The sequence below is a fragment of the Micromesistius poutassou genome (genome assembly GCF_964030765.1).
Source record: "Micromesistius poutassou genome assembly, chromosome: 22".
NCBI classification, from domain to species: Eukaryota; Metazoa; Chordata; class Actinopteri; order Gadiformes; family Gadidae; genus Micromesistius; species Micromesistius poutassou.
Genome location: NC_140292.1, coordinates 7,977,064 through 7,999,860, shown reverse-complemented (window position 1 = coordinate 7,999,860; position 22,797 = coordinate 7,977,064). Strand labels below are relative to the sequence as shown.

At 39.0% G+C, this 22,797-nt stretch overlaps 3 protein-coding genes and 1 long non-coding RNA gene across 5 annotated transcripts in view; all 4 read right to left on the bottom strand.

The window, feature by feature from the left end:
- LOC311367581 (myosin heavy chain, fast skeletal muscle-like) overlaps positions 1–705 on the bottom strand; it is a gene marked incomplete at its 3' end in the record, with an annotated part of 38,388 nt that extends 37,683 nt beyond the window's left edge. The window contains exons 1-3 of the mRNA XM_084486406.1: positions 580–705; positions 337–455; positions 53–202 (exon numbers count right to left, since the gene is read on the bottom strand). Of these exons, the coding sequence (XP_084342532.1) occupies positions 53–202; positions 337–455; positions 580–679 (369 nt within the window). The 5' untranslated portion in view covers positions 680–705. The remainder of the gene's footprint in view (positions 1–52; positions 203–336; positions 456–579) is intronic.
- A 97-nt stretch (positions 706–802) lies between these two features.
- On the bottom strand, positions 803–1,500 carry LOC311367995. The gene is made up of 3 exons (XR_014639851.1): positions 1,442–1,500; positions 1,262–1,360; positions 803–902 (listed from the first exon to the last, which is right to left on the bottom strand). It is a non-coding gene; the product is annotated as an uncharacterized lncRNA (long non-coding RNA).
- A 511-nt stretch (positions 1,501–2,011) lies between these two features.
- LOC311367992 (myosin-4-like) lies at positions 2,012–2,846 on the bottom strand (the record flags this gene model as incomplete). 2 transcript variants are annotated; one of them, XM_084486864.1, is made up of 4 exons in its annotated part: positions 2,012–2,039; positions 2,127–2,287; positions 2,383–2,523; positions 2,640–2,846. In XM_084486864.1, 4 exons carry the CDS (start codon positions 2,844–2,846, stop codon positions 2,012–2,014), a joined length of 537 nt encoding a protein of 178 aa, XP_084342990.1. The 2 variants fall into 2 exon arrangements, 1 of the variants encoding a protein (XP_084342990.1); XR_014639848.1 differs by lacking the exons at positions 2,012–2,039; positions 2,127–2,287 and having other exon boundaries at positions 2,396–2,526; positions 2,640–2,724.
- Positions 2,847–9,589: 6,743 nt separating this feature from the next.
- On the bottom strand, positions 9,590–22,291 carry LOC311367990 (myosin heavy chain, fast skeletal muscle-like). The gene is made up of 41 exons (XM_084486862.1): positions 22,211–22,291; positions 19,589–19,623; positions 19,237–19,451; positions 18,984–19,127; positions 18,733–18,889; positions 18,611–18,638; positions 18,404–18,518; positions 18,187–18,279; positions 18,034–18,097; positions 17,854–17,952; positions 17,478–17,581; positions 17,248–17,386; positions 17,005–17,123; positions 16,758–16,907; positions 16,465–16,635; positions 16,081–16,381; positions 15,852–15,922; positions 15,638–15,725; positions 15,396–15,513; positions 15,182–15,305; positions 14,966–15,102; positions 14,623–14,878; positions 14,294–14,536; positions 14,008–14,184; positions 13,754–13,899; positions 13,550–13,640; positions 13,070–13,459; positions 12,846–12,972; positions 12,591–12,709; positions 12,308–12,504; positions 12,042–12,225; positions 11,782–11,947; positions 11,571–11,695; positions 11,178–11,486; positions 10,892–11,095; positions 10,686–10,811; positions 10,434–10,604; positions 10,245–10,349; positions 10,046–10,141; positions 9,833–9,964; positions 9,590–9,697 (listed from the first exon to the last, which is right to left on the bottom strand). The coding sequence occupies exons 3-41, from the start codon at positions 19,441–19,443 to the stop codon at positions 9,677–9,679; spliced, it is 5,814 nt and encodes a 1,937-aa protein (XP_084342988.1). The 5' UTR covers positions 19,444–19,451; positions 19,589–19,623; positions 22,211–22,291; the 3' UTR covers positions 9,590–9,676.
- Positions 22,292–22,797: the final 506 nt, after the last annotated feature.

Genomic DNA, 22,797 nt, shown 5'->3' with positions numbered 1-22,797 from the left:
GTCCAAATTAGGAAATGCTATCAGAAATGCTGCCACTTATTTAACAACTTACATCAAAAATCTCAAAACCAGCAATGTCCAGCACACCAATGTAGAATTGTCTTGCTTGCTTGGTGTCCAGCATCTGGTTGATACGGATGACCATCCACAAGAACATCCTCTCATAGATAGACTTGGCCAGGGCACTCACTGAGTTATTAACCTGAAATGTCATTTTTGACAGAGGCACAGGTCAGATTGCTCCATCAAATATATTTGATGAATGAAATGTATGCCTGAAAATTTGACAATGTATCATGTGAAAACATATTATACCGTACACTTTGTACTTTTTACCTGAGCTACAGTCTGTCCCTTTGTGACATACTCATTTCCGACTTTCACTCTTGGGTAGCAAAGAGCCTTGAGCATATCAGCAGAATTCAGACCCAGTAGATAGGAAATCTTGTCGGCCTCTACAAAGTTAACATGAAAAAAGAATGTATTATTATTCTGTATTATAATGACACATAATGTAATATAAGAAAATATGCACCAATATTACTTCTAGTGCACTGATGAATACATGTTAATAGTTACCTTCATTGCCATCTGGCTCAGCCTGCTCCTCACGCTGCTTCTGCTTGAACTTCATGTTACCGTGGTGAAGCACAGCGCCAGTAAACTTAAAGATGCCCATCTTGTCTTCATTAGTGAAACCCAAAATATCAATAGCTTCCTGTGTCGAAAAGAAAAAACATTTAGTCAGATATATGCTATGTGGAAAATATATGAAGTTTTTTCCAATCAACCACTGACATCAGTAGCAACCAGCTCCTCTTTGTCATCAATGCTGGCGACAGTGATCTGACCCTGACTGCACATGGGGAAGTCGTAGGGGTTGGTGGTGATGAGGGTCATTTCTGAGGGATTAAACAAATGTCATTTTTCAGCTTGATTTTTGTCAATATAATTTCTCATCTATATGATGCTACCTAACAGATAACTTATGAATAAAAAAATATTAATCTTGCTTTTCACACACATGCAATGCATGTAATTGCATTTCCAAATGCATTTCCAAACTATGTAATGGAAGCTATAATCTTTACTAAAAAACTATTTATTCTAGAGACCTAGCGCTAATTAGCCCTTCAAATAGTTGAACTTCAGAAGTCATATTTGCATATTAAGTCATATTGGAACAGATAAAGGAAATTTTGGAAATCTCTTCATCTTAATATTAAGTACATTCTTGACACAAACTATTATAAAATCTCACCAACTATCTCAGGTTTGTGGTTGGTCATCATCTGGTAGAAGATGTGATAGCCTCTCTCATCGGGAAGCTGGAATGTCACTCTTGACTTCTCCAGCAGATCTGTAAGGCCCATTCATTAATCAAAACCTATACCACTAATACTCTTGGTTGATTAATCCACATGTAGAACTAGATACTTACACGTCTCAATATCAGCACTGGACAGTTTACCAGTTGCGTGGAAATGAATTCTGATGAATTTACCCTGTTTGCAAAATAAATCGTTCATCATCCTCAAAAAAAGACTAGAGAAAAACTAAGGAGCATCTTCAGGGAGGAATTCATTTCATACTTACAAAACGGGAGGAGTTGTCATTTCTCACAGTCTTGGCATTACCATAGGCCTCCAGCAGGGGATTGGCTGCAATAATCTGGTCCTCCAGTGACCCCTATAATCAAACATAAAATGTTAATACCTTTTTATTGAATCAAATTCATATTCTTATCATGTCATGTTCTTTATGTATTGATTAATTGATTTGATGTTTCTTACAACATACCTGTATCTTTCCAGCGGTTTCTTCCTTCTTCTTTTCTCCTCCACCCACTGAGATGGTAGCAAAGTACTGGATGACACGCTTAGTGTTCACAGTCTTTCCAGCACCGGATTCTCCACTGGGTATGAAAAGAAGAATAAAGTAAGTTCATTTTGACATGTTTCCAATGTAGGAATCATTGTAATATATTTATATCATGTTGCCAGAATCAAACTTACGTGATCAGGACTGACTGGTTCTCTCTATCTGTGAAACAAATGTATCAAACATTGTATGAGTACGGCTTTTTTAAAATAAAAACAAGGTAAGATTTTAAACTTTTAATTTACAAACCAGTGAGCATGTTCTGGAAGGCGTTGTCAGAGACTGAGAAGATGTGGGGTGGAGCCTCCATACGCTTCTTGCCTCTGTAGGCATTGACAACCTCCTGATCGTACACTGGGAGCCACTTGTAGGGGTTTACAGTGGCACAGAACAGCCCGGAGTAGGTCTGAAGAAGATCACAGAGAGAGTTTCAGAGTAATTGATATACTATATTATTATGTATATATTATGTATTTTCATTTAGAATGTTAAATATCTTACGTAGATCATCCATGCTGCATAACGCTCTGCGAGGTTATACAACACAGAGGCTTCATTGAGATGGGTCATCATGGCCATGTCCTCAATTTTGTCATACTTGGGAGGATTCATGGGTGTGACATCGTCCTCCTTGACTGTCCTCTCCTAAAATATGGAAACCAATTTTTAGTTTTCTTACCAGTGCACCTATTGCAACTTTCACATCCATACTGTTGATACCAACAGATTAGCCTCTGCCATGATAAACCTCTGCCTACCTCCTTTGTAGCCAAAACTGTGACGGTGACTTTGCCACCTTCCCTCTTAGTGATGGTACACTTGACGTACAGTTCCTTGGGATCAGTCACATATGCAGCAGCCTTCGCATCGAATGGCGCACTCTGGGCTGCAATCCTCTCCTTCTCTGGCTTCCGGAGGTAAATGGCAGCCTTGCCGTAAGCGGCCATCTCTGCGTCCGTACTCATGATTGAGTCTTATTTCATAAAAAAATAACTTATTAAATATTTTAAGATGTTTGGAGAAGTTTGGTGTTGAGATAATATTAAATTAATCTTACCGTCTTCTTTCCTTCAAAAAATAAGTTATGCATGATGTTAATGAGTCACCAGGTGTTCAAGTCACAGAGTCTCATTCACATTTTACTGACTTAAATTTAAAATGTTTTATCTGTATTTTGAGTTGAAATTTGCAGACCAAACAGCACTTTATCGTGTATACTTAATAACCTCAGATTTATCTATTCTATTGACATTTTATCAACTGAAAACAGCTTTACTAGAAATCAAATACCATTTTTAAATAATCTCAATACAGTTAAATAAAAGTAGATAAGAGTTAAATAAGGATAATGCATAAAAAACATGACATTACAGAAAAAAACTACATGCAAATGTCCACTTGAATGTTTTTTTAAACTAAAATATAAGTAAGTATCTTTCAAGTTAAAAAATAAAGTAAAGAAGAATTAGGTAGGTAAGAGCTATTGAAATTCAGGAAAATAACCTTCATGAGAACATGCTTGAAAGATTCTCCACTCTAATGCAGTGGTCTCCCCTACACAGCAGTTGATGCATCCGTCTTACTTACCACCAGTTGTAATAACCTGAACTCCCCTGCAGACTATCCATCTCATCTTCTGTTCCCTTATATATAGGTGGTCCTGCAGTCAAGGCAGAACTATATAAGGGCAGATCTTCAAATGGCTGTTTTATTTAGCTTTGTACTAGATTTTGTCATTGGCTCATACCTTGAATATCATACATAACAGTATATATCTCTATATATATATATATATGTATATAATATGAATTTCTATTACAATAGTGTAGTTGCTGGAATCCATTTGGAATCAATTCATAATCTATTTTAAAGAATACAAAATAAAATGCATTATAATGTTAATGTATATGTTATGTTTTTCCATGATTAAATTATTCTATAATATATAATTGATTTAAATTGTACATACTATAATATGTGGGGATATTTAGTGCACATTTTCTAATTTGTTTCCCTACTGATTTTGTTAACATTTTTATGTTGGACAAGCTAAAAATTGGTTGACTCTATAAATAAATCACATTAAAGTTTGATAGCAGTTGCAAATGCGAGCCTGCATTCCTTTCTAGGCATGGTTAGAATTCAAAGATGTTGATGACATAATGCCAGGGATTAAGATTTTATAGAGGCCTGATACTGGAGGGTATAGTGTTGCATGTATTTATACCTTTTGTTGGCACTCCCACCAGTGTTTCCATTGCTACTATGTTATTATTATTATTTCATCAATGTAGTTTGCTATGTAACAAATATTTTACTTAGAATAAACTAATAAACATCAGTTTACAAATTATGTATAAAGGCATTGTGGCTCCACACAACATATATCTACCTATCTGTCTGGCTATCCATCTAGTTATCAGATTACCTATTTTATGTATTTGTAAAAAAAACTCATAAATTTATGAAAGGTGATACTGTATATAAGGATGCATATAGCTTTTCAACCAAAATTTGGTGTGTGTGTGTGTCTGTCATGTACAGTGTGTATGTGTGTCAAGTACATTGAAATCAGTAGCCTGACCTTTGATGTACCAGATCACTATGGCAGCTGTCAAACACACTGCATATGGAATGAGTTAGTGTTTGACCAGCCAAATAACAAGGAGCAGGAGTATAAATGGGAATGAAAATCTTTTCATCACTTGTATGCAAAGAATTCATACTCAATTTAAATGAATGTAACAGATATGAAAAATGATATCAAACCTGTCAATGTTTTTTGTAATTCATATTGTAAAGTATTCATTGATTTAGAATTTTAGTTTTAGCCAAATAGTGGGGAGCAGTTAGGGTGATGTGTCTTGCTCAGGGACTTTCAACACTCAGCTAGGAGGAGCCAGGGATCTAAATAGCCACCTTCTGTTTACAAGTCAACCCACTCTACCTCCTGAGCTAAGCCGGCCCTGACGCTGTCTAGACGCTAGAGGTTAGGGTTAAAGGCTAGAGGATCGAGGAGGGCTGCAACGGGTCGTGATGAAAACAACAGACAAGTGACAACCATGAATGAGATATGTTCATATGCTCTGTGTGTTGCCGCGCTATTGTACTGTTAATGCATGAGGTCCTGATTGGTTGATAGTTGAAGTGGAGGGGCCTGCAATGTCTTCCTTATTCAACTTTTGCTTTAGCTACATATCAGTTTAATCTTGTGTTTGAAATATAGTGTGTTTCAAATACAGTAGAATTTGAATGGATATATCATATTGGAAGATATACTATAGCATAGTAAAGTACATGAAGGCTAGAGTAATGTTTGAATTGTGACGCATTAAATGGCTCAACATGTTTGCCTAGCTCCCTGCATTAGTATGCGTGTTGCATTCCTTTAAGCTCAGACAGTCGCTGATATATTTATCACCTTTTTTGGTTTTGCAATTGTCCCACTCATATGATGATATCACTGGATACTCCTCATGGTTACTACTTGCTGTGCATATAGTAGTATAATACAGTCATGCTACCATAAAGTATCACTCTTTGTATTTATATACATAGTAAATTAAAGTATATATACATATATATATGTATATATACTTTAATTTATATATATATATATATTTTAGTGCTGTCAGTTAAACGTGTTATTAACAGCGTTAACGCAAACCCATTTTAACAGCGTTAATTTTTTTAGTGCAAGATTAACGTTTTTATTATTTTTTTTTATCCTTTTATTGATGGACAGTGTTATATTGTCTGAGAGATGATTTGCTCCAAGTGTGAATGACTGCTCCAAGTGAGAATGTTGGTTAACCCTGATATTGAACACTACAGTATATGGCAATGTTGTTTTCAATAAAAAAAAAAGCATTTGCACAAAGCAAGCCAATCCACTTTTCCATGTTGATAAGAGCATTAAAATGAGAAAAAATAATGGGACAAAAAGAAATCAAGGGACATTTAGAATAGATAAAAATTAATAGATTAAAAGATTAGCACTAATATATATATATATATATACAGAAATATAGATTGGTGTATGTGCAGTAAACGCTGCACACATCACCACCCTTGTCCTTTATGTCTGGAGGAGCCTAGGTGACTTTTCTGGTGTTTGGATGACGGCTGGAAAAGTCCCCTAGGTGAAGTGTGGCAGCCACCTTCATGGCATTTAGCATGGACCATTGCCACACTGGCGGCCAATGTGGGGCCTCTCCAGACCCCTGGGGACCCAGAAGGGCTGTCCAACTGGCCACCAGCAGCGGAGATGAGCAGCCAGCACCAGCTCTTTCCCCAACAATGCGGTGGAGACCAGTGCTGTGTTCCAATATCCATACTTCCCGTTCTCGTACTTACTATACTTAGTTTGAGTACAAGGGTGTTCCAATTACGATCGGGGCGAAAAAAAAGTGTACTGAAAGGACCCGGATGGTGTACTCAAAACGGTCAAACCACTGAGTGCGAATCGATGTACACTTTTCGTACTCAACGGCAGCCATCTTAGCTACGGAAGAGGCGGAGCCAAGCTGAGCCAACGTCGGCGCATTTTCCACATAGTCTACATTAATGGAGTCATTTTGTAGCTTTTATAGCTTTTTATAGCTGCTAGACGTAAAGGGTTGACCGTTCAAAGTGGGATGTTTGCGTGTGACGAGCCGCGCCGGCAGTCACGATTGTAATTACCGGTTAGTTTTCAACTCTTTCAACTTCTTCAACAATTTTTTTCTGCTTTTTTTTTTTTTACAATCCGCCTTCCGACGTTCGACATCGTAACTTGGTCAATTTTCAACGTTAACCTTCATTCAAAGCATTTAACAAATCAACACACTTGTATCTTCAATAATCTGAAAACCGAATTTCGATTACCTTTATACTTTTTTCAGAATCACAGTTTAAGTTCCATATCGGCTTAGTTTTCAGTTGGTCTCATTGATTTATGCTGAGGTTAGAGTGTGGAGGACATGCAGGCAGTGTTGCCAGATTGGGCGGTTTTTCCCACCGAATTGGACTACTTTTTACGATGTTCAGGCAGCGGTGATGCCAATATTGACATTAGCCCTGACGTTAGCAGTGACGTTAGTGTTGATAGCACTGACCTTAGCATTTTAGCAAGCACACTCTCGAAGTTTCTTAGGATGAAACACATTCTAATTAACAGTAATAATTATTGCTTCCCATTTACTCCTGTAGTTTTCAAGTTCAACTACTCTTTGGTGTTAAATCTTACATGTATGTCCAATAAAACCAAGCCAACAGTTTGCATGTCTGCCACAACTACCCATAACAGAGCCGCAGCTCTGGGCCCAGTTTCCTGAAAGCATCCTTAGCCTAAGTGGTTTGTGAAGTTCGTCGTATGAGCATCAGACAGTTTGTGCACCATTTCATGAAAGCATTGTTGCATATTGAACATTGTGAAAACACTCTTTGCTAACAAGGGCTCCAGGGGGCAAATCTTTTTTCCGTAGGATGGTAGGGGAAGGTACCTCCTTTTTTGCCGCTGATTGGTTAGAAGGGCTCTCCTCCGATTGGTTATTAGATTTGGCGGCAGGCTCTCCTCCGATTGGTTATTTGATTTAGTGGCTGTCGGCTAATCTACCACCAACAGTAGTAAACAAACTCGATCCAACAGTGATAAGTGCGTTCCGTCAGAATTGATTTTCACATTTTCATAGCCTGTTTAGCTAGTCATATCTGTTTGGGGGACTTTTGTGATGAGAGAGAGAAGCAAGTGCTAGTGATGGTGGTGTTTTTTTTTTTCACTCTTGATGACCACTCTTGATGACCGAAGTCCTCCAGCCATGTCTCTGCCTCCTCTCTGGTAGAGAGTTGGAGTTTTAAAGAGGCTGTGAAACCGCTCTCCAGTGGTGTGTATCTGCAAAGGAAATTGCAGTGCCCCTCAGGCAGAAGTTGCTGTTTAAATAAATTAAATATAATGTTAGTAAATCAACCATATTATTTCAAAAGGCAAGCTTAAAATTGACTCTTTATTTGCATTGTAATAGAAAAAAGTACAGGTCATTAATAAAGGTAGAGATTAGAACAACACAACGAACAACACACCCTAACTGTAAGCCTAACCTTAACCATTGAATACCTGTGATACCTGTGGCAAAACCATTTATTACTGGAGCTGCTCCCTATCGTTGATTTATTCCTAATCCTAACCTCAAGGTGATCCGGTATGATGGTCTCCAACTCCTCCTTTGCACAAATATGACACCACTTAACTGTCATGGCTGCACACACACACACACACACACACACACACACACACACACACACAAAATAATGTTTAACCTACAGTTAATATCTGCTTCTGTTTTTAAACACTGGTGTTTAATCCCTGCTCATCAAATTGCAATTGCTTTTTAGTTTTATCTACTTAATAAAAAAAAAAAAACACCATCACTAGCACTAGCTTCTCTCTCATCACAAAATTCAACCAAACAGCTAGGACTCATCTTAACACGATCTAAACAGGCTATGAAAATGTGAAAAAGAATCTCCCCCAAACAGATATGACTAACTTAACAGGCTATGAAAATGTGAAAATCAAATCTGACGGAACGCACTTATCACTGTTGGATCGAGTTTGTTTACTACTGTTGGTAGTAGACTAGCCGACAGCCACTAAATCAAATAACCAATCGGAGGAGAGCCTGCCGCCAAATCTAATAACCAATCGGAGGAGAGCCCTTCTAACCAATCAGCGGCGAAAAAGGCGGTACTTTCCCCTACCATCCTACGGAAATCCTCGTAGCATGCTAAGAGCATTGTTACTTTAGCCTCAGTGGAGTCACCAGCTGGACATTGAGTGGTACCAGTGAATGTCCAGCTGGGGAATTTCGCAATACCCCAAAAACAGTTACTGCCGATATATTACTCGTAGACTACTGTTCGATTTAAACAGCAAAGACTGAGACACGTTAGAAGTCAACAACAACAACATATATTGCAGCAATTTAAAATTTCCAAAAATACATGCACAGCCAAAATGTACCGATCAAACGCCATGTCACAAGGCAACCCTATCACAAGGCATAGAAAAAAATACTCCATTGCTCTTGTGTGGGAGGTCACTTTCGAGCTGCACTTGCTGTCTCCCTCTGATTTTAATTCAACCATTGTGGTTAAAGTCATAGTGATCAATGAGAGAAGACATACATGAATCATGCTGAGACCAGCGGGTGTCAGAGAATTTCTGCAGGCATTTTTTGTTGCAATTGTTTGCCATAAAGCACTGTAGGCGCTACAGTGAGGCTGTGATGAAGTTCACTATTTATTGGACCGTGTCTAGACATTTTCGAACATCCCTGACCTTAGTGGAGTGCACAATCTCCAAGTTGAGAGCATGGTTTCTGCAGTAAACGTAGACTGCTGCAGGAAACTGTGCTGCGAAGTGTGCCTGAATACATCCGTGCCTGATTTCCATTGACAAAAAATATCAAAGTTGAAATAGACTTATTGTAAGCTTTTCTGCAAAAAGTCATTCCCTTTCGCTTACAACCCCTTCTCCCTAGAATTACTAAATCCTTTGAAAAAAAAATAGTAAAGCACAACTGAAGGACTGCTCTGACACAGTTTAACTTTATTGTGTAGCACATACAATGACCTAATTAGAAGGATCCAGCTCTAATGAAGAGATACTCTGAGAACTGGAGTGAGCAAAGAAAGGTATGGCAAACAAATAAATACAAAAGACAAGACGAAAAGTTGCTGTATCGTTTATTGAATTCTATTCCCAAACGTGTCATATTGTATGACTTGTATGTATGATGTTTCAAATGGAACAGAATTATTCAGCACTTTCCTTTGCCTAAAGAGAGAAGCAAAACAAAAACAGTTTTAGAATTTGGATGTTTAAAAGGCATTTGTATAAAATAATATAAGGAAATTATTAGGATACATTTTTTGTGGAAAAACTCTCACTGTGCATTTATTGTCCAATTACCTTTCCAGAGTCACGGCTCTTAGACCTCAGCTTGTTGACCTGAGTCTCAGCAATGTCAGCACGTTCCTCAGCCTCCTCCAGCTCATGTTGAACCTTCCTGCACTTGGACAGGTAAGAGTTGGCCTGCTCCTCCTGTAGAAACATTTGTATTTTGTCAGTTTGAATATAATGTAGCAAAGTTGACCCGAGTATCCCTAGTAATATTGAACTTACCGCTTCCTCAGACTGCCTCTTGTAAGCCTTCACCTTCATCTGCAGCTTGTCCACAAGATCCTGTAGTCTGGCACCATTCTTTTTATCCTCCTCAGTCTGATGCACATTTGGAAGTGAAAAATCAACATAATGTGGCCTTTAGATATGATCAAAATGCTAATGCAGTAGAAACATATTTGGAGATGTAAGTTGGACATACCTGGTAGGTGAGTTCCTTGACTCTCCTCTCATATTTGCGGACACCTTTTACTGCATCTGCTCCACGTCTCTGTTCACTATCAACCTCTGCCTCCAGATCACGAACCTTTAAAGTAAAAGTGAATTACTAAATATTTTCCAAACAGTGAATTTATAGTTATTATTAAATGCAGGCTTATTATTGCCTTACCCTGGACTCCAGTTTCTGCAGCTGCTTCTTGCCACCCTTCATGGCCAGGTTCTCAGCCTCATCCAGGCGGTGCTGCAGGTCTTTCACTGTGACCTCCAGGTTCTTCTTCATCCTCTCCAGGTGAGAACTAGTGTCCTGCTCTTTCTTCAGCTCCTCAGCCATCATGGCAGCCTACAATAACAAGTAATATAGAGTTATAAAGAGTTCCATTAAGTTCTCATAACATAAATTAACAAGCAAATATAGGCATACATCAGTGATGGCCTTCTTGGCCTTCTCTTCAGCATTCCTGGCTTCCTGGACACTGTCGTCCACCTCACCCTGGACTTGGACCAGGTCACTTTCCAGCTTCTTCTTTGAGTTCAACAGGCTTGTGTTCTGAAACATTATTGCGCAATTACTGTTAAAACATGAACATGTTCTTGTAATCATGTGACAGGATTCAAATGTTTGTTTACCTGAGAGTGCAGCAGTCCAACACGCTCGCTGGCGTCCACCAGCTCTTGCTCAGCCACTTTGCGGCCTCTCTCTGTCTGTTCCAGAGCTGCTCTCAGCTCCTCAATTTCAGCCACCATAAGACCATTCCTACGGTCAACCATGGCAGCCTGCTCCTTCAGGTCTTCTGCAGCTCTGGTGGCATCATCAAGGTGCAGTTGGGCATCCTAATATTAACAGAAAACACTTATCAGAAAACATCCCAACAGGATAGCTGGAACTATGTTTTACATGCGCCATGTGCCATACCTTCAGTTGTCCCTGAACATTCCTCAGCTGCTTCTGGGCCTCAGCAGCCTGGCGGTTGGCATGACTCAGCTGGATCTCCATCTCATTCAGGTCTCCTTCCATCTTCTTCTTGATTCTCAGGGCATCATTCCTGCTCCTGACCTCAGAGTCAAGAGTGGTCTGCATGGAGTCAATGACCCTCTGGCTGTTCCTCTTGATCTGCTCCATCTCTTCATCCTTCTCAGCCAGCTTCCTGTCAACCTCACCCTTAATCTGGTTGAGCTCCAGCTGGACACGTAGAATCTTGGACTCTTCATGCTCCAGAGTTCCCTAATGTATGAAATTGAATTAGACACATTTATGGCAATTGAATGTCTTTTTTCAAGTGTTGTTTGCTTATTTAATCATCCTCACCTCAGCTTCCTCAAGGGCTGACTGGATCTCAGTCTTCTCTGTCTCCACCTGCTTCTTGGATTTTTCCAACTCATGGATGCTCTTTCCGGTCTCACCAATTTGTTCAGTCAGGTCAGAAATCTCCTCTGCAGAATAATTTTGTATTTGTAATAAGTCTGATGCATGTTTAACCACAACATAGTACTGTTCATATTACTAAGCAAAAACTCACGCTGGAGGTTTTTGTTTTCACGCTTCATGGTCTCCAGATGATCCAGAGTTTCTTCATAGGAGTTCTTCATCTTGAACAGCTCAGTGCTGAGAGAACGAGCCTCTTTCTGAGTTCCTTCAAGCTCTGCCTGGCCCTCCTCATATTTCTGCTTCCAGTCAGCCAAAACCTGAACATTATTGTTAATAGAGTGGTGGTTTAGGACCGGAGGGAGAATCATAGGATGATAATATTACAATTTATTGAAATGAATTACAACTCACCTTGTCAAAGTTCCTCTGCTTCTTGTCAAGGTTGGCAGCCAGTCCATTGGCCCTCTCCACATCAACCATGAGATCCTCCACCTCACCCTGGAGTCTCTGTTTGGTCTTCTCCAGAGAGGCACACTTTGAGTTCACAGCCTCAATCTGTTCCTCAGCCTCTTGAAGGCGCTGGGCAAGCTTTTTCCTGTTAAAGAATAACATGGTTTAATTTACGTGAATTCATCAAATATAATTTTTTTTGCTAAAGAATACAATATTTGACTCACTTGGACTCCTCAAGCTCCTCAGTGCGCTGGATAGCATCAGTTTCATACTTGCTCCTCCACTGAGCCACCTCACCGTTGGCCTTGGACATTCCACGCTGCAGCTCAGCCTTGGCCTCCTGCTCCTCCTCAAACTGCTCCCTCAGAAGGTCACAGTCATGGCGGGCTGATTGCACACCATGAGCAAGAGCATTCTTGGCCTACAAAAGGAGAAACAGAGCATGTCAATCCAAGATATTTTTTTATCTTTGTACCCTGCAATTTTTTATGAATAATACTACCTTACCTTAACTTCCTCCTCATTTTGCCTCTTCAGCTCCTCAATCTGTTGAGTATAAGCCTGCTTGCCTCTGGTCAGCTGGGAGACAAGAGCTTCCTTCTCCTCAAGCTGACGACCAAACTCACCTAGTTGGAGGAGGTATATCAAATAAGTAATACATATAGAATTTGTGATACATAAAATGTATGTTTAATTGTGTTCCAAAAATGGTCCCCTCGGTCTTTCAAATGAATCAAATGACTGAATAAAAGAATTATCAACCGTTTTCTGTCAGCAGTCTTGCTCTCTGGGCACTGATGTCATTGATCTGGCGAGCATTCTCATCACTCTTAGCCTTGATTTCACTGAGTTGGTCCTCAAGGGTACGGCAAATCTTCTCCAGATTTCCCTGAATTTATCAATTTGAAATCATGTTAATTTATTATTATTTAACTACTTATTTTCTATATTATTTCTTAACACGAAGGCATTGAAGAATAACTTACCTTGGCCTTAGAAACAGCTTCCATGTTGCTGGAGAGGTCATCAATCTCCATCTTGAACTCGCTCTTCTCCTTCTCAAGCTTCTGCTTGACACGCTGGAGGTTGTCAATCTGCTCTCCCAGCTCTGCTACACTGTCAGCCTGCTTCTTACGCAGAGCAGCAGCAGTGGCTTCATGCTGCAGGGTGGACTCCTCAAGGTCACGACGCAGCTTCTGGAACTCAGCCTCACGCTTCTTGTTCATCTCAATCTGAGCAGAAGTGGCTCCACCAGCCTCCTCAAGCCTCTCACTGATCTCTTCAAGTTCCCGGGAGAGATCAGCTCTCTGCTTCTCAACCTTGGCACGAGCAGCACGCTCAGCCTCAATCTCTTCCTCCAGCTCCTCAATACGGGCCTAAATAATAGACAAATATTGAGCTCAATATTCAAGTTTATTATTTCAGAACATTTATATGAAATGAATTAACTTGATTAATTGTCCCACCTGAAGCTCTTTGATCTTCTTCTGAAGCTGAGCACCCAGTGACTGCTCATCTTCAATCTTGCTCAGAAGCTGGCTGGTCTCAAAGTCCTTCCTGTGAATAATGAATGAAAAAAATGTTCAACTATCTCAATACAGTACGTAACATCAATACATAACGTCATATGCACTAAACCTATCGTTATTCTTAAAATACAAATATATTACTTCTTGATTTTCTCGTCAGACTGCTGTTTGTCGTTCTCAAGATCCATGACGGTTTCCTGAGCCAGTTTCAGATCACCCTCAAGCTTTCTCTTGGATCTCTCAAGGTCCATACGGAGCTTCTTCTCTTGCTCCAGAGAACCTTCAAGCTGGATGTCAATAATTTAAAAATAATTAAGAACAATCAAATGTAACATTGAATATTCACTCAACTCCATTACTGATATTCATTGAATGTTTCCATGAGCTGTTCTCACATCATCCACTTGCTGTTCAAGCTTGGTCTTGGCCTTGGTCAGAGTGTTGACTTTGTCTTCCTCTGCCTGCAGGTCATCAAGGGTCTGCTGGTGTGACTCTTGGAGGGCTTTCTTCTCCTTTGTCAGCTTAGCAACGCTCTCATCCTGAGAGGCCATCTCCTCTGTAAGGTTCTTCACCTGAACAAAACAAACTCTGTACCTGTCATACATGCTCATGAGTAAAGTGTATCCATCCCTTGTATGATCACGGTTTGGACAATGTTGATGGTGTTGGTATTTTACAAACCTTGTTCTCAGTGGCATGTTTCTCCTTCTCCACTTTGGCCAAGGTAAGCTCCAGGTCATCAATGTCTTTCTTGAGCTCAGAGCATTCATCCTCCAGTTTCCTCTTCTTGGCAGTCAGCTCAGCATTGATTTCCTCCTCATCCTCCAGTCTCTCAGTCGTCTCCTTGAGTTTGGCCTCCAGCTGGATCTTACCTTTGATAAGTCCTTCACACCTCTCTTCAGCATCATTCAGATTCTCTCCTTCCTGTGTGATATTGACATTGGTAAAACATGTCACATCACATGTTCAATATTTGCACACATAACATTTTTTATATAATGTTTACTTACAGAGGCCACTTGCAATGCAAGATCATTCTTCTCCTGCATTAGAGAAACCATCTTCTGCTCCAGTTCCTTCTTCTTGGCCAGGGCAGCTGCCAGGTCGGTCTTCATTTTTTCATAGTTATCCTTCATCTCAGAGAGCTCCTTCTCAGTTTCAGCACTCTTCAGAAGAGGCTTGATCTTGTAGTACACCTTCATCCATGGCCAGTGTTTGACATTCATGAATGAGCGAACGTTGTACTGAATAGTGTAGATGGCTTCCCTATCAAATAAAATGAACCATATAGTCATATCTCACTCAGTATCTAAAAACCAGTTTGAGTTTTGAGCACTATGTTTTAAAACATACCTCCTCTCTGTCATCTTCACATACTCCTTTCTCATGACATAACCTCTGCATGCAGCCTGAATCATTCCGACCAGAGCAGCCAGCTTCTCATCTCGCAGCTCCTCAAGAGTACCCAGAAGACCAGCTTTGAAGAACACCTTAATGTAAGAAGAGACATTTGTCAGCAAGTAACTTTAAATCAAGTACAAACCTAGTTTTTGACAGCAATAAACAGACCTTGGTGTGTCCAAATTTGTACTCATCGTGAGGCACATCAATGGACCCAAGCAGTTTCTCAGAAGCCTTCTTGTTGTCAATAAACTGACCGTCAGGAATGACACTGGCATTCAGTACTTTGTACCTGAAGAAGACAATTGTAATGTTATTATCAATAACTCAAATATTCAAAGACATTTATAAAGTTGTCCTTGAAAAATCATTGAGTTAATACCTCTGCTTGAAGTCAGCGTAGAGAATTCTGCTGGGGAAGCCCTTTCTGCAGATTCTGATGCCCTCCAGTACACCGTTACACCTCAGCTGGTGGATAACCAGGAAGTTCTCCATGAGTCCTGTTATTTTGGTGAAATTCATTTTTTCAATTATATTAGTTTGGTATAGCAATGCCCATGAACCCTCACTAAAATGTATTATCGTGATGCAGACACTATGAACATTTACAAGTAGTCACTGTACCTGGAGTCTTTGACTCATTGGGAATCAGACAACGCACAAAGTGAGGATGGGTGCTCCTCAAGTTGGTCATCAGTTTGCCCAAGTTCTCCTATAGACATAAAACAAAATATTAATTATGTAGAACTTTTTTCAGAAAGAATGATTTAGAATTATATATACATATAAGTAGTTATGTTAAGTATGTTTTTACATTAATTTCTGTGTTTACCCTTACCCTGAACTGTGAAGACACCGTCTGCATGGAGCCACCCTTCTTCTTGCCTCCTTTCTTTGCACCCCCAGTCTCTGTTTTAAATGATTGGTTATTAGTCAAGTTAGTTATTAGTTATTAGTCAAGTTAATTTCATATATTTTTTTTTAAGAAACACATTAAGTGGCTGGAAATAAATGGTTATTATAATTTGACTGACTTAAAAACTACTGGTACAAAATGTGAGCCGTACCTTCAACTACAGGTGGGTACAGGACAGGCAGCAGTTTGTTTGAGGACTTCTGGTACAGCTGCACAACAGAGTCATTCAGGGGATCCTTGTTCTTGTCCAGCCAGCCAGCGACGTTGTAGTCCACAGTACCAGCATAATGCACCAGGGAGAAGTGGGCCTCAGCCTTGCCCTTTGCAGGCTTGGGCTTCTCAAATGCTCTGTTCTTGCCAAGATGCTGGTCATACAGCTTGTTCTTGAAGGTAACGTCTGAGGCCTTGGGGAACATGCACTCCTCTTCAAGGATGGAGAAGATGCCCATTGGCTTAAGAGAGAAAAGGATTGGTGAAACATGTGAAACAAGTCACACAAAGAATAATGATATATAGTTATATTATTCAGGTGTACCTTTTCAATAAGCTCAATGCAGGCAGCCAAGTCCATGCCGAAGTCAATGAACTCCCAGATGATACCCTCCTTCTTGTACTCCTCTTGCTCCAGGACGAACATGTGGTGGTTGAAGAACTGTTGCAGTTTCTCATTGGTGAAGTTGATGCACAGCTGCTCCATGCTGTTGAACTAGTAAGGAACATTCAACAAACAGTCTATTACAAGTTTTCAACAATTGATTGGTAATTACTATTGTGTTCAAATGAAGGAAATGCTGAATCAGAAATGCTGCCACTTATTGAACAACTTACATCAAAAATCTCAAAACCAGCAATGTCCAGCACACCAATGTAGAATTGTCTTGCTTGCTTGGTGTCCAGCATCGAATTGATACGGATGACCATCCACAAGAACATCCTCTCATAGATAGACTTGGCCAGGGCACTCACTGAGTTGTTGACCTGAAAATATTTTGTTCATATAAAATCATCACAAATTATAATCTCATAATAGACAAACCATGTTAACAGAAATTCTACCATATTGTGTTTCACTTACCTGAGGTACAGTCTGTCCCTTGGTGACATACTCATTTCCGACCTTCACTCTCGGATAGCAAAGAGCCTTGAGCATATCAGCAGAATTCAGACCCAGTAGATAGGAAATCTTGTCGGCCTCTACAATGTTAACATGAAAAATGAATGTATTATGATTCTGTATAATAATGACACATAATGTAATATAAGCAAATATGCACCAATATACCTTCTAGTGCACTGATGAATGCATGTTAATAGTTACCTTCATTGCCATCTGGCTCAGCCTGCTCCTCACGCTGCTTCTGCTTGAACTTCATGTTACCATGGTGAAGCACAGCACCAGTAAACTTGTAGATGCCCATCTTGTCCTCATTAGTGAAACCCAAAATATCAATAGCTTCCTGTGTTGAAAACAAAGAACATTTAGAAAACATTTTGTAACATATATACCATGTGGAAAATATATGAAGTGTTTTCCAATCAACCACTGACATCAGTAGCATCCAGCTCCACTTTGTCATCAATGCTGGCGACAGTGATCTGACCCTGACTGCACATGGGGAAGTCGTAGGGGTTGGTGGTGATGAGGGTCATTTCTGAGGGTTTAAACAAATGTAATTTTTCATTTTTCTTTATGAATAAAAAACTATTATCTTGCTATCTATGTATTTGCATTTCCAAATGCATTTCCAGACTGTGAAATGGAAGATATAATCTTTACCAAAAACAATTTATTCTAGAGAGAAAACTAGCCATTCAAATAGTTGAACTTCAGAAGTCATATTGGATCAGATAATGGCAATTCTGGAAAACTTTTCATCTTAATATTAAGTACATTCTTCACACTCTTACTATAATAAAATCTCACCAACTATCTCAGGTTTGTGGTTGGTCATCATCTGGTAGAAGATGTGATAGCCTCTCTCATCAGGAAGCTGGAAGGTCACTCTTGACTTCTCCAGCAGATCTATAAGGCCCATTCATTAATAAAAACCTACTCTACTATTAATCTTGGTTAATTATTCTACATGTAGAACTTGATACTTACACGTCTCAATGTCAGCACTGGACAGTTTACCGCTTGCGTGGAAATGAATTCTGATGAATTTACCCTGTTTGCAAAATAATTTGTTTTAACATCCTCAAAAAAATACTCAAAAACTAAGGAGCATCTTCAGGGAGGAATTCATCTCATACTTACAAAACGAGAGGAGTTGTCATTTCTCACAGTCTTGGCATTACCATAGGCCTCCAGCAGGGGATTGGCTGCAATAATCTGGTCCTCCAGTGACCCCTATAATCAAACATCAAATTGTAATACCTTTTTATTGAATCATATTTATATTCTTCATGTTCAGGTGGTTTCTGTATGTATTGATTTATTGATTTAATGTTTATTTTTCATTGTTTTAACATACTTTTATCTTTCCAGCGCCTGCAGGGCCATCCTTCTTCTCTCCACCCACTGAGATGGTAGCAAAGTACTGGATGACACGCTTGGTGTTCACAGTCTTTCCAGCACCGGATTCTCCACTGGGTATGAAAAGATGAATAAAGTAGGTACATTTTGACATGTTTTCCAATGTATGATTCATAGTATGATATCATGTTAACAGAATCCTTACGTGATCAGGACTGACTGGTTCTCTCTATCTGCAAAACAATTGTATTCAAAATTACATAAGTATGGCTTTTTTTTAAGAAAAACAAGATAAGAGTAGGGATTTGAAACTTTGAATTGACAAACCAGTGAGCATGTTCTGGAAGGCGTTGTCAGAGACTGAGAAGATGTGGGGTGGAGCCTCCATACGCTTCTTGCCTCTGTAGGCATTGACAACCGACTGGTCGTACACTGGGAGCCACTTGTAGGGGTTTACAGTGGCACAGAACAGCCCAGAGTATGTCTGAAGGAGGTCACAGAGATTCACATTAATTTGACCTATTAATGATGCATATTACTTATGTTTCCCATATTTTCATTGAGACAAAATATCTTACATAGATCATCCATGCTGAATAACGCTCTGCGAGGTTATACAACACAGAGGCTTCATTGAGATGGGTCATCATGGCCATGTCCTCAATTTTGTCATACTTGGGAGGGTTCATGGGTGTGACATCGTCCTCCTTGACTGTCCTCTCCTAAAATATGGAATCCCATTATTAGTTTTCTTACCAGTGCAACTATTGAGACTTTAACTTTCTGTTGATACCAGCTAATTTGTTTCTACCATGATCAACCTCTGCCTACCTCCTTTGTAGCCAAAACTGTGACGGTGACTTTGCCACCGTCCCTCTTAGTGATGGTACACTTGACGTACAGTTCCTTAGCATCAACCACATATCCAGCAGCCTTTGCATCGAATGGCGCGCTCTGGGCCGCAATCCTCTCCTTCTCTGGCTTCCGGAGGTATATGGCCGCCGCGCCATAAATGGCCATCTCTGCGTCCGTACTCATGATGGAGGCTTATTTCATGAAAGAAAACTAATTAATACTAATTATCAATAAAATAAAAGTGATTTATCTTTATTTAAAAATACACATAGCTTCAAGAAGGTTTGGAACTTTTTTCGGTGATGAGATGATGCTACATTTTTCTTACCGTTTTCTTCCCTTTAGCCGCAGAAGAAATTATACCTTAACAAGAAAAAGTCATTCTAATGTTAACATTTCACTGACTTGTTCTTGAGTAAAATGGAAAATCTAAAATAAAATCCAAGGCATGTGTGTCAGTGCAGAGGCAGGTTGTTTGTTCTTTATTATGTCATACATTTCTCTCTTCTATCAACATTTCCTATCTTATGGAAGCCCATTCCCGCCAGTAAAAAAAAAAAAAAGATGAAAACTCTTCCTTGATAAAAAAATAAAATCCCCATTGTAAGTCATAATTATGAGATAAAAAGTCGAAATTATGAGATAAAAAGTCATAATTATGAGATATAAAGTCGAAATTATGAGATAAAAAGTCGAAATTATGAGATAAAAAGTCGAAATTGTGAGATAAAAAGTCGAAATTATGAGATAAAAAGTCATAATGAGATAAAAAAAAAAGGTCGAAATTGTGAGATAAAAAAGTCATAATAATGAGATAAAAAGTCATGGTTATGAGATAAAAAGTGCATCACCATCATCGCTGGCATCCCGAACCATGCAAAAGACAAGCAATCCTGAATAAGTTAAAGGTCCCATGGCATGAAAATTTTACTTTATGAGGTTTTCTAACATTAAGTTGAGTTCCCCTAGCCTCCCTATGGTCCCCAATTGCGTTAGGTGTAAACCGAGAAGTAGGTATCTTGCTCCATCTTTGAAAAAAGGATAGCTGAAACGCTTTGATTTGGCTTCCGGTCCCGTATGACGTCATACGGGACCAGGTTACCAAGTGTTCTTTGTTATTTGGATAACCATTCTGCTGTTGGTGTTATGGCGCATAACACGCAACACAATAACGCAAGCTTGCATAAAGCTCCCATTTGGGGCTCCAGCAGGAGACAACCCCGGGCAACGGGCAGCGTTTAGTGGGGCTCTGACAGACAATCCTGGGCAACAATCCTTTTCTCCTCCATGTCGCGGTTCCCAATTCCTTCTCAACCAACCCGACGCAGACAACCCCGGGCAACAATCGCGGGCAACAATCCCTTTCTCCTCCATTTCGCAGTTGTACTTAATATTGACGTGGAAGTGTAAGAACCAGAGGCGTTTGAGAACCCGACGCAGTCGTTTGAGATTCATAATATCATCCGGAGGCTCAAACAGCTTTTGACCATGATAATATATATTATATTATATTATATAGATATCTAAATATAATATGATATTATTTAGATATAGAGCTCCAGGACTCCCGCTGGAGCACCCGGAGTGTTCAGTGTTCCACTGTAAACACTAGCGCATGGTACCGTGGCCACAAGCTGCTCACACCCCCCCCCCTACCTTGACCCGCCTCTAAAAATGGCGCGTTTGTGGAGAGCTCATTGTGGGACTGGCTTGTAGTGGCTGTAATTCTGAACCAAGGCAGAATTTCTTGAACGTCTTCAAGTACTGTATTAGGGGCCCACTAACACCTATATTAAAGCATCCATAAAATAGCATGTCATGGGACCTTTAAGAATTACAGCTATGGTTACTTTTGTTAAAGTCTTTCAATAAGTACACCGTTACAACTAAACAAATTAGATCTCTGTTCGTGTAGTCAAAGCTACACGAACAGAGATCTAATTTGTTTAGTTAATTTAAGCATGGTTGGGGATGCCAGCGATGATGGTGACAATGAAAGGACCTTTGAAAACAGTGCTACTGGAGCACATGCACACTTTTCTTTTTATCGCATTATTATGACATTTTATCTCATAATTTCGACTTTTTATCTCATTATTATGACTTTTTTTATCTCATAATTTTGACTTTTTATCTCATAATTTCGACTTTTTATCTCATAATTTCGTCTTTTTATCTCATTATTATGACTTTTTATCTCATAATTTCGACTTTTTATCTCATAATTTCGACTTTTTATCTCATTATTATGACCTTTTTTTATCTCATTATTATGACTTTTTTTTATCTCAGAATTTCGACTTTTTATCTCATAATTTCGACTTTTTATCTCATAATTATGACTTACAATGGGGATTTTATTTTTTTATCAAGGAAGAGTTTATCTTTTCTTTTTTTTTACTGGCGGGAATGGGCTTCCATACATACTATCTGATACCACCAAAGAAAATAATTAAATTATCAAATATTTTAAAAATATATGATCTCTATCAAATTATATAAAAGTAAATAAGAGGTTGGTAAATAATGCATGCCTAACTTAACATAAAACCCCCATACAAATCTCTAATCTAATGCTTTCTATACCAAAAAATTTAATAAGTATCATTCAAAGTAGCGGGAAAGAGTAATTCAAATACATGAAAATAACCTTAATGAAAACAAGGATGTCCGATTTCCAATTCTAATGCAATGGTCTCTCTTAGACAGTAGTGCTGTAAGCCTGCAGTCTGACTTTGTCTGAAAACAGTCTACAGTCATTCAAAAGATGAATTGCCCAAAAAGTATCAATCCAAAGAAATCCTCAAAATACATTACATTACAATGCAAAAAAAATAAAATTCAAATGCAGCGGTTCCTTAAAAACAATAGCATCAAAAATTATCTGCATAAAAAAGAGAAAAAAACCTCCATGAAAAGATCAGCAAGCTGAAGCATCAGTCTGACTTACCACCAGTTGTAACAACCTGAAATCCCCTGCAGTCTTATCCATCTCATCTTGTGGCCTCTTATATAGAGGTGGTTCTGCAGCCCAGGCAGAAACTAAATAAGGGCAGATCCTCAGAACGCTTTTATTTTAACTTGGCAAATAATTTGTTAATACCTTGAGTGCCATACATGTTAAGAATTTATATAGTTTATGTATTTGTATTTATAAGTAATATATTTATATTATATTATATTATAGATTTATTTGTTTTTGTGCAATTTTAGAACATTTACTCTGTTTAACGAGTAAAGAATCAGTTGAATCTATAAATATAATACAGTCAAGCTGATTACCAGTGCTTGCCACATTGCAAGCGTTAGCCAACATTCCATTTTGTTGGCATGATTTTTAATCTTTTATGACTTAATGCCAGGCAGTGTAAATTAATAGAGGCCTGATCTTGGAAGGAAGAGTGTTCCATTTATTAATACCTTTTGGAGTGCACTCCCTTCACTCCTTCAATGGCCACTAAGGTTTCTATAATTATTTAACCAACATGTGATATATGTGATACATGTGTGATATGTCACTAATCTTCTCCCTAAAAT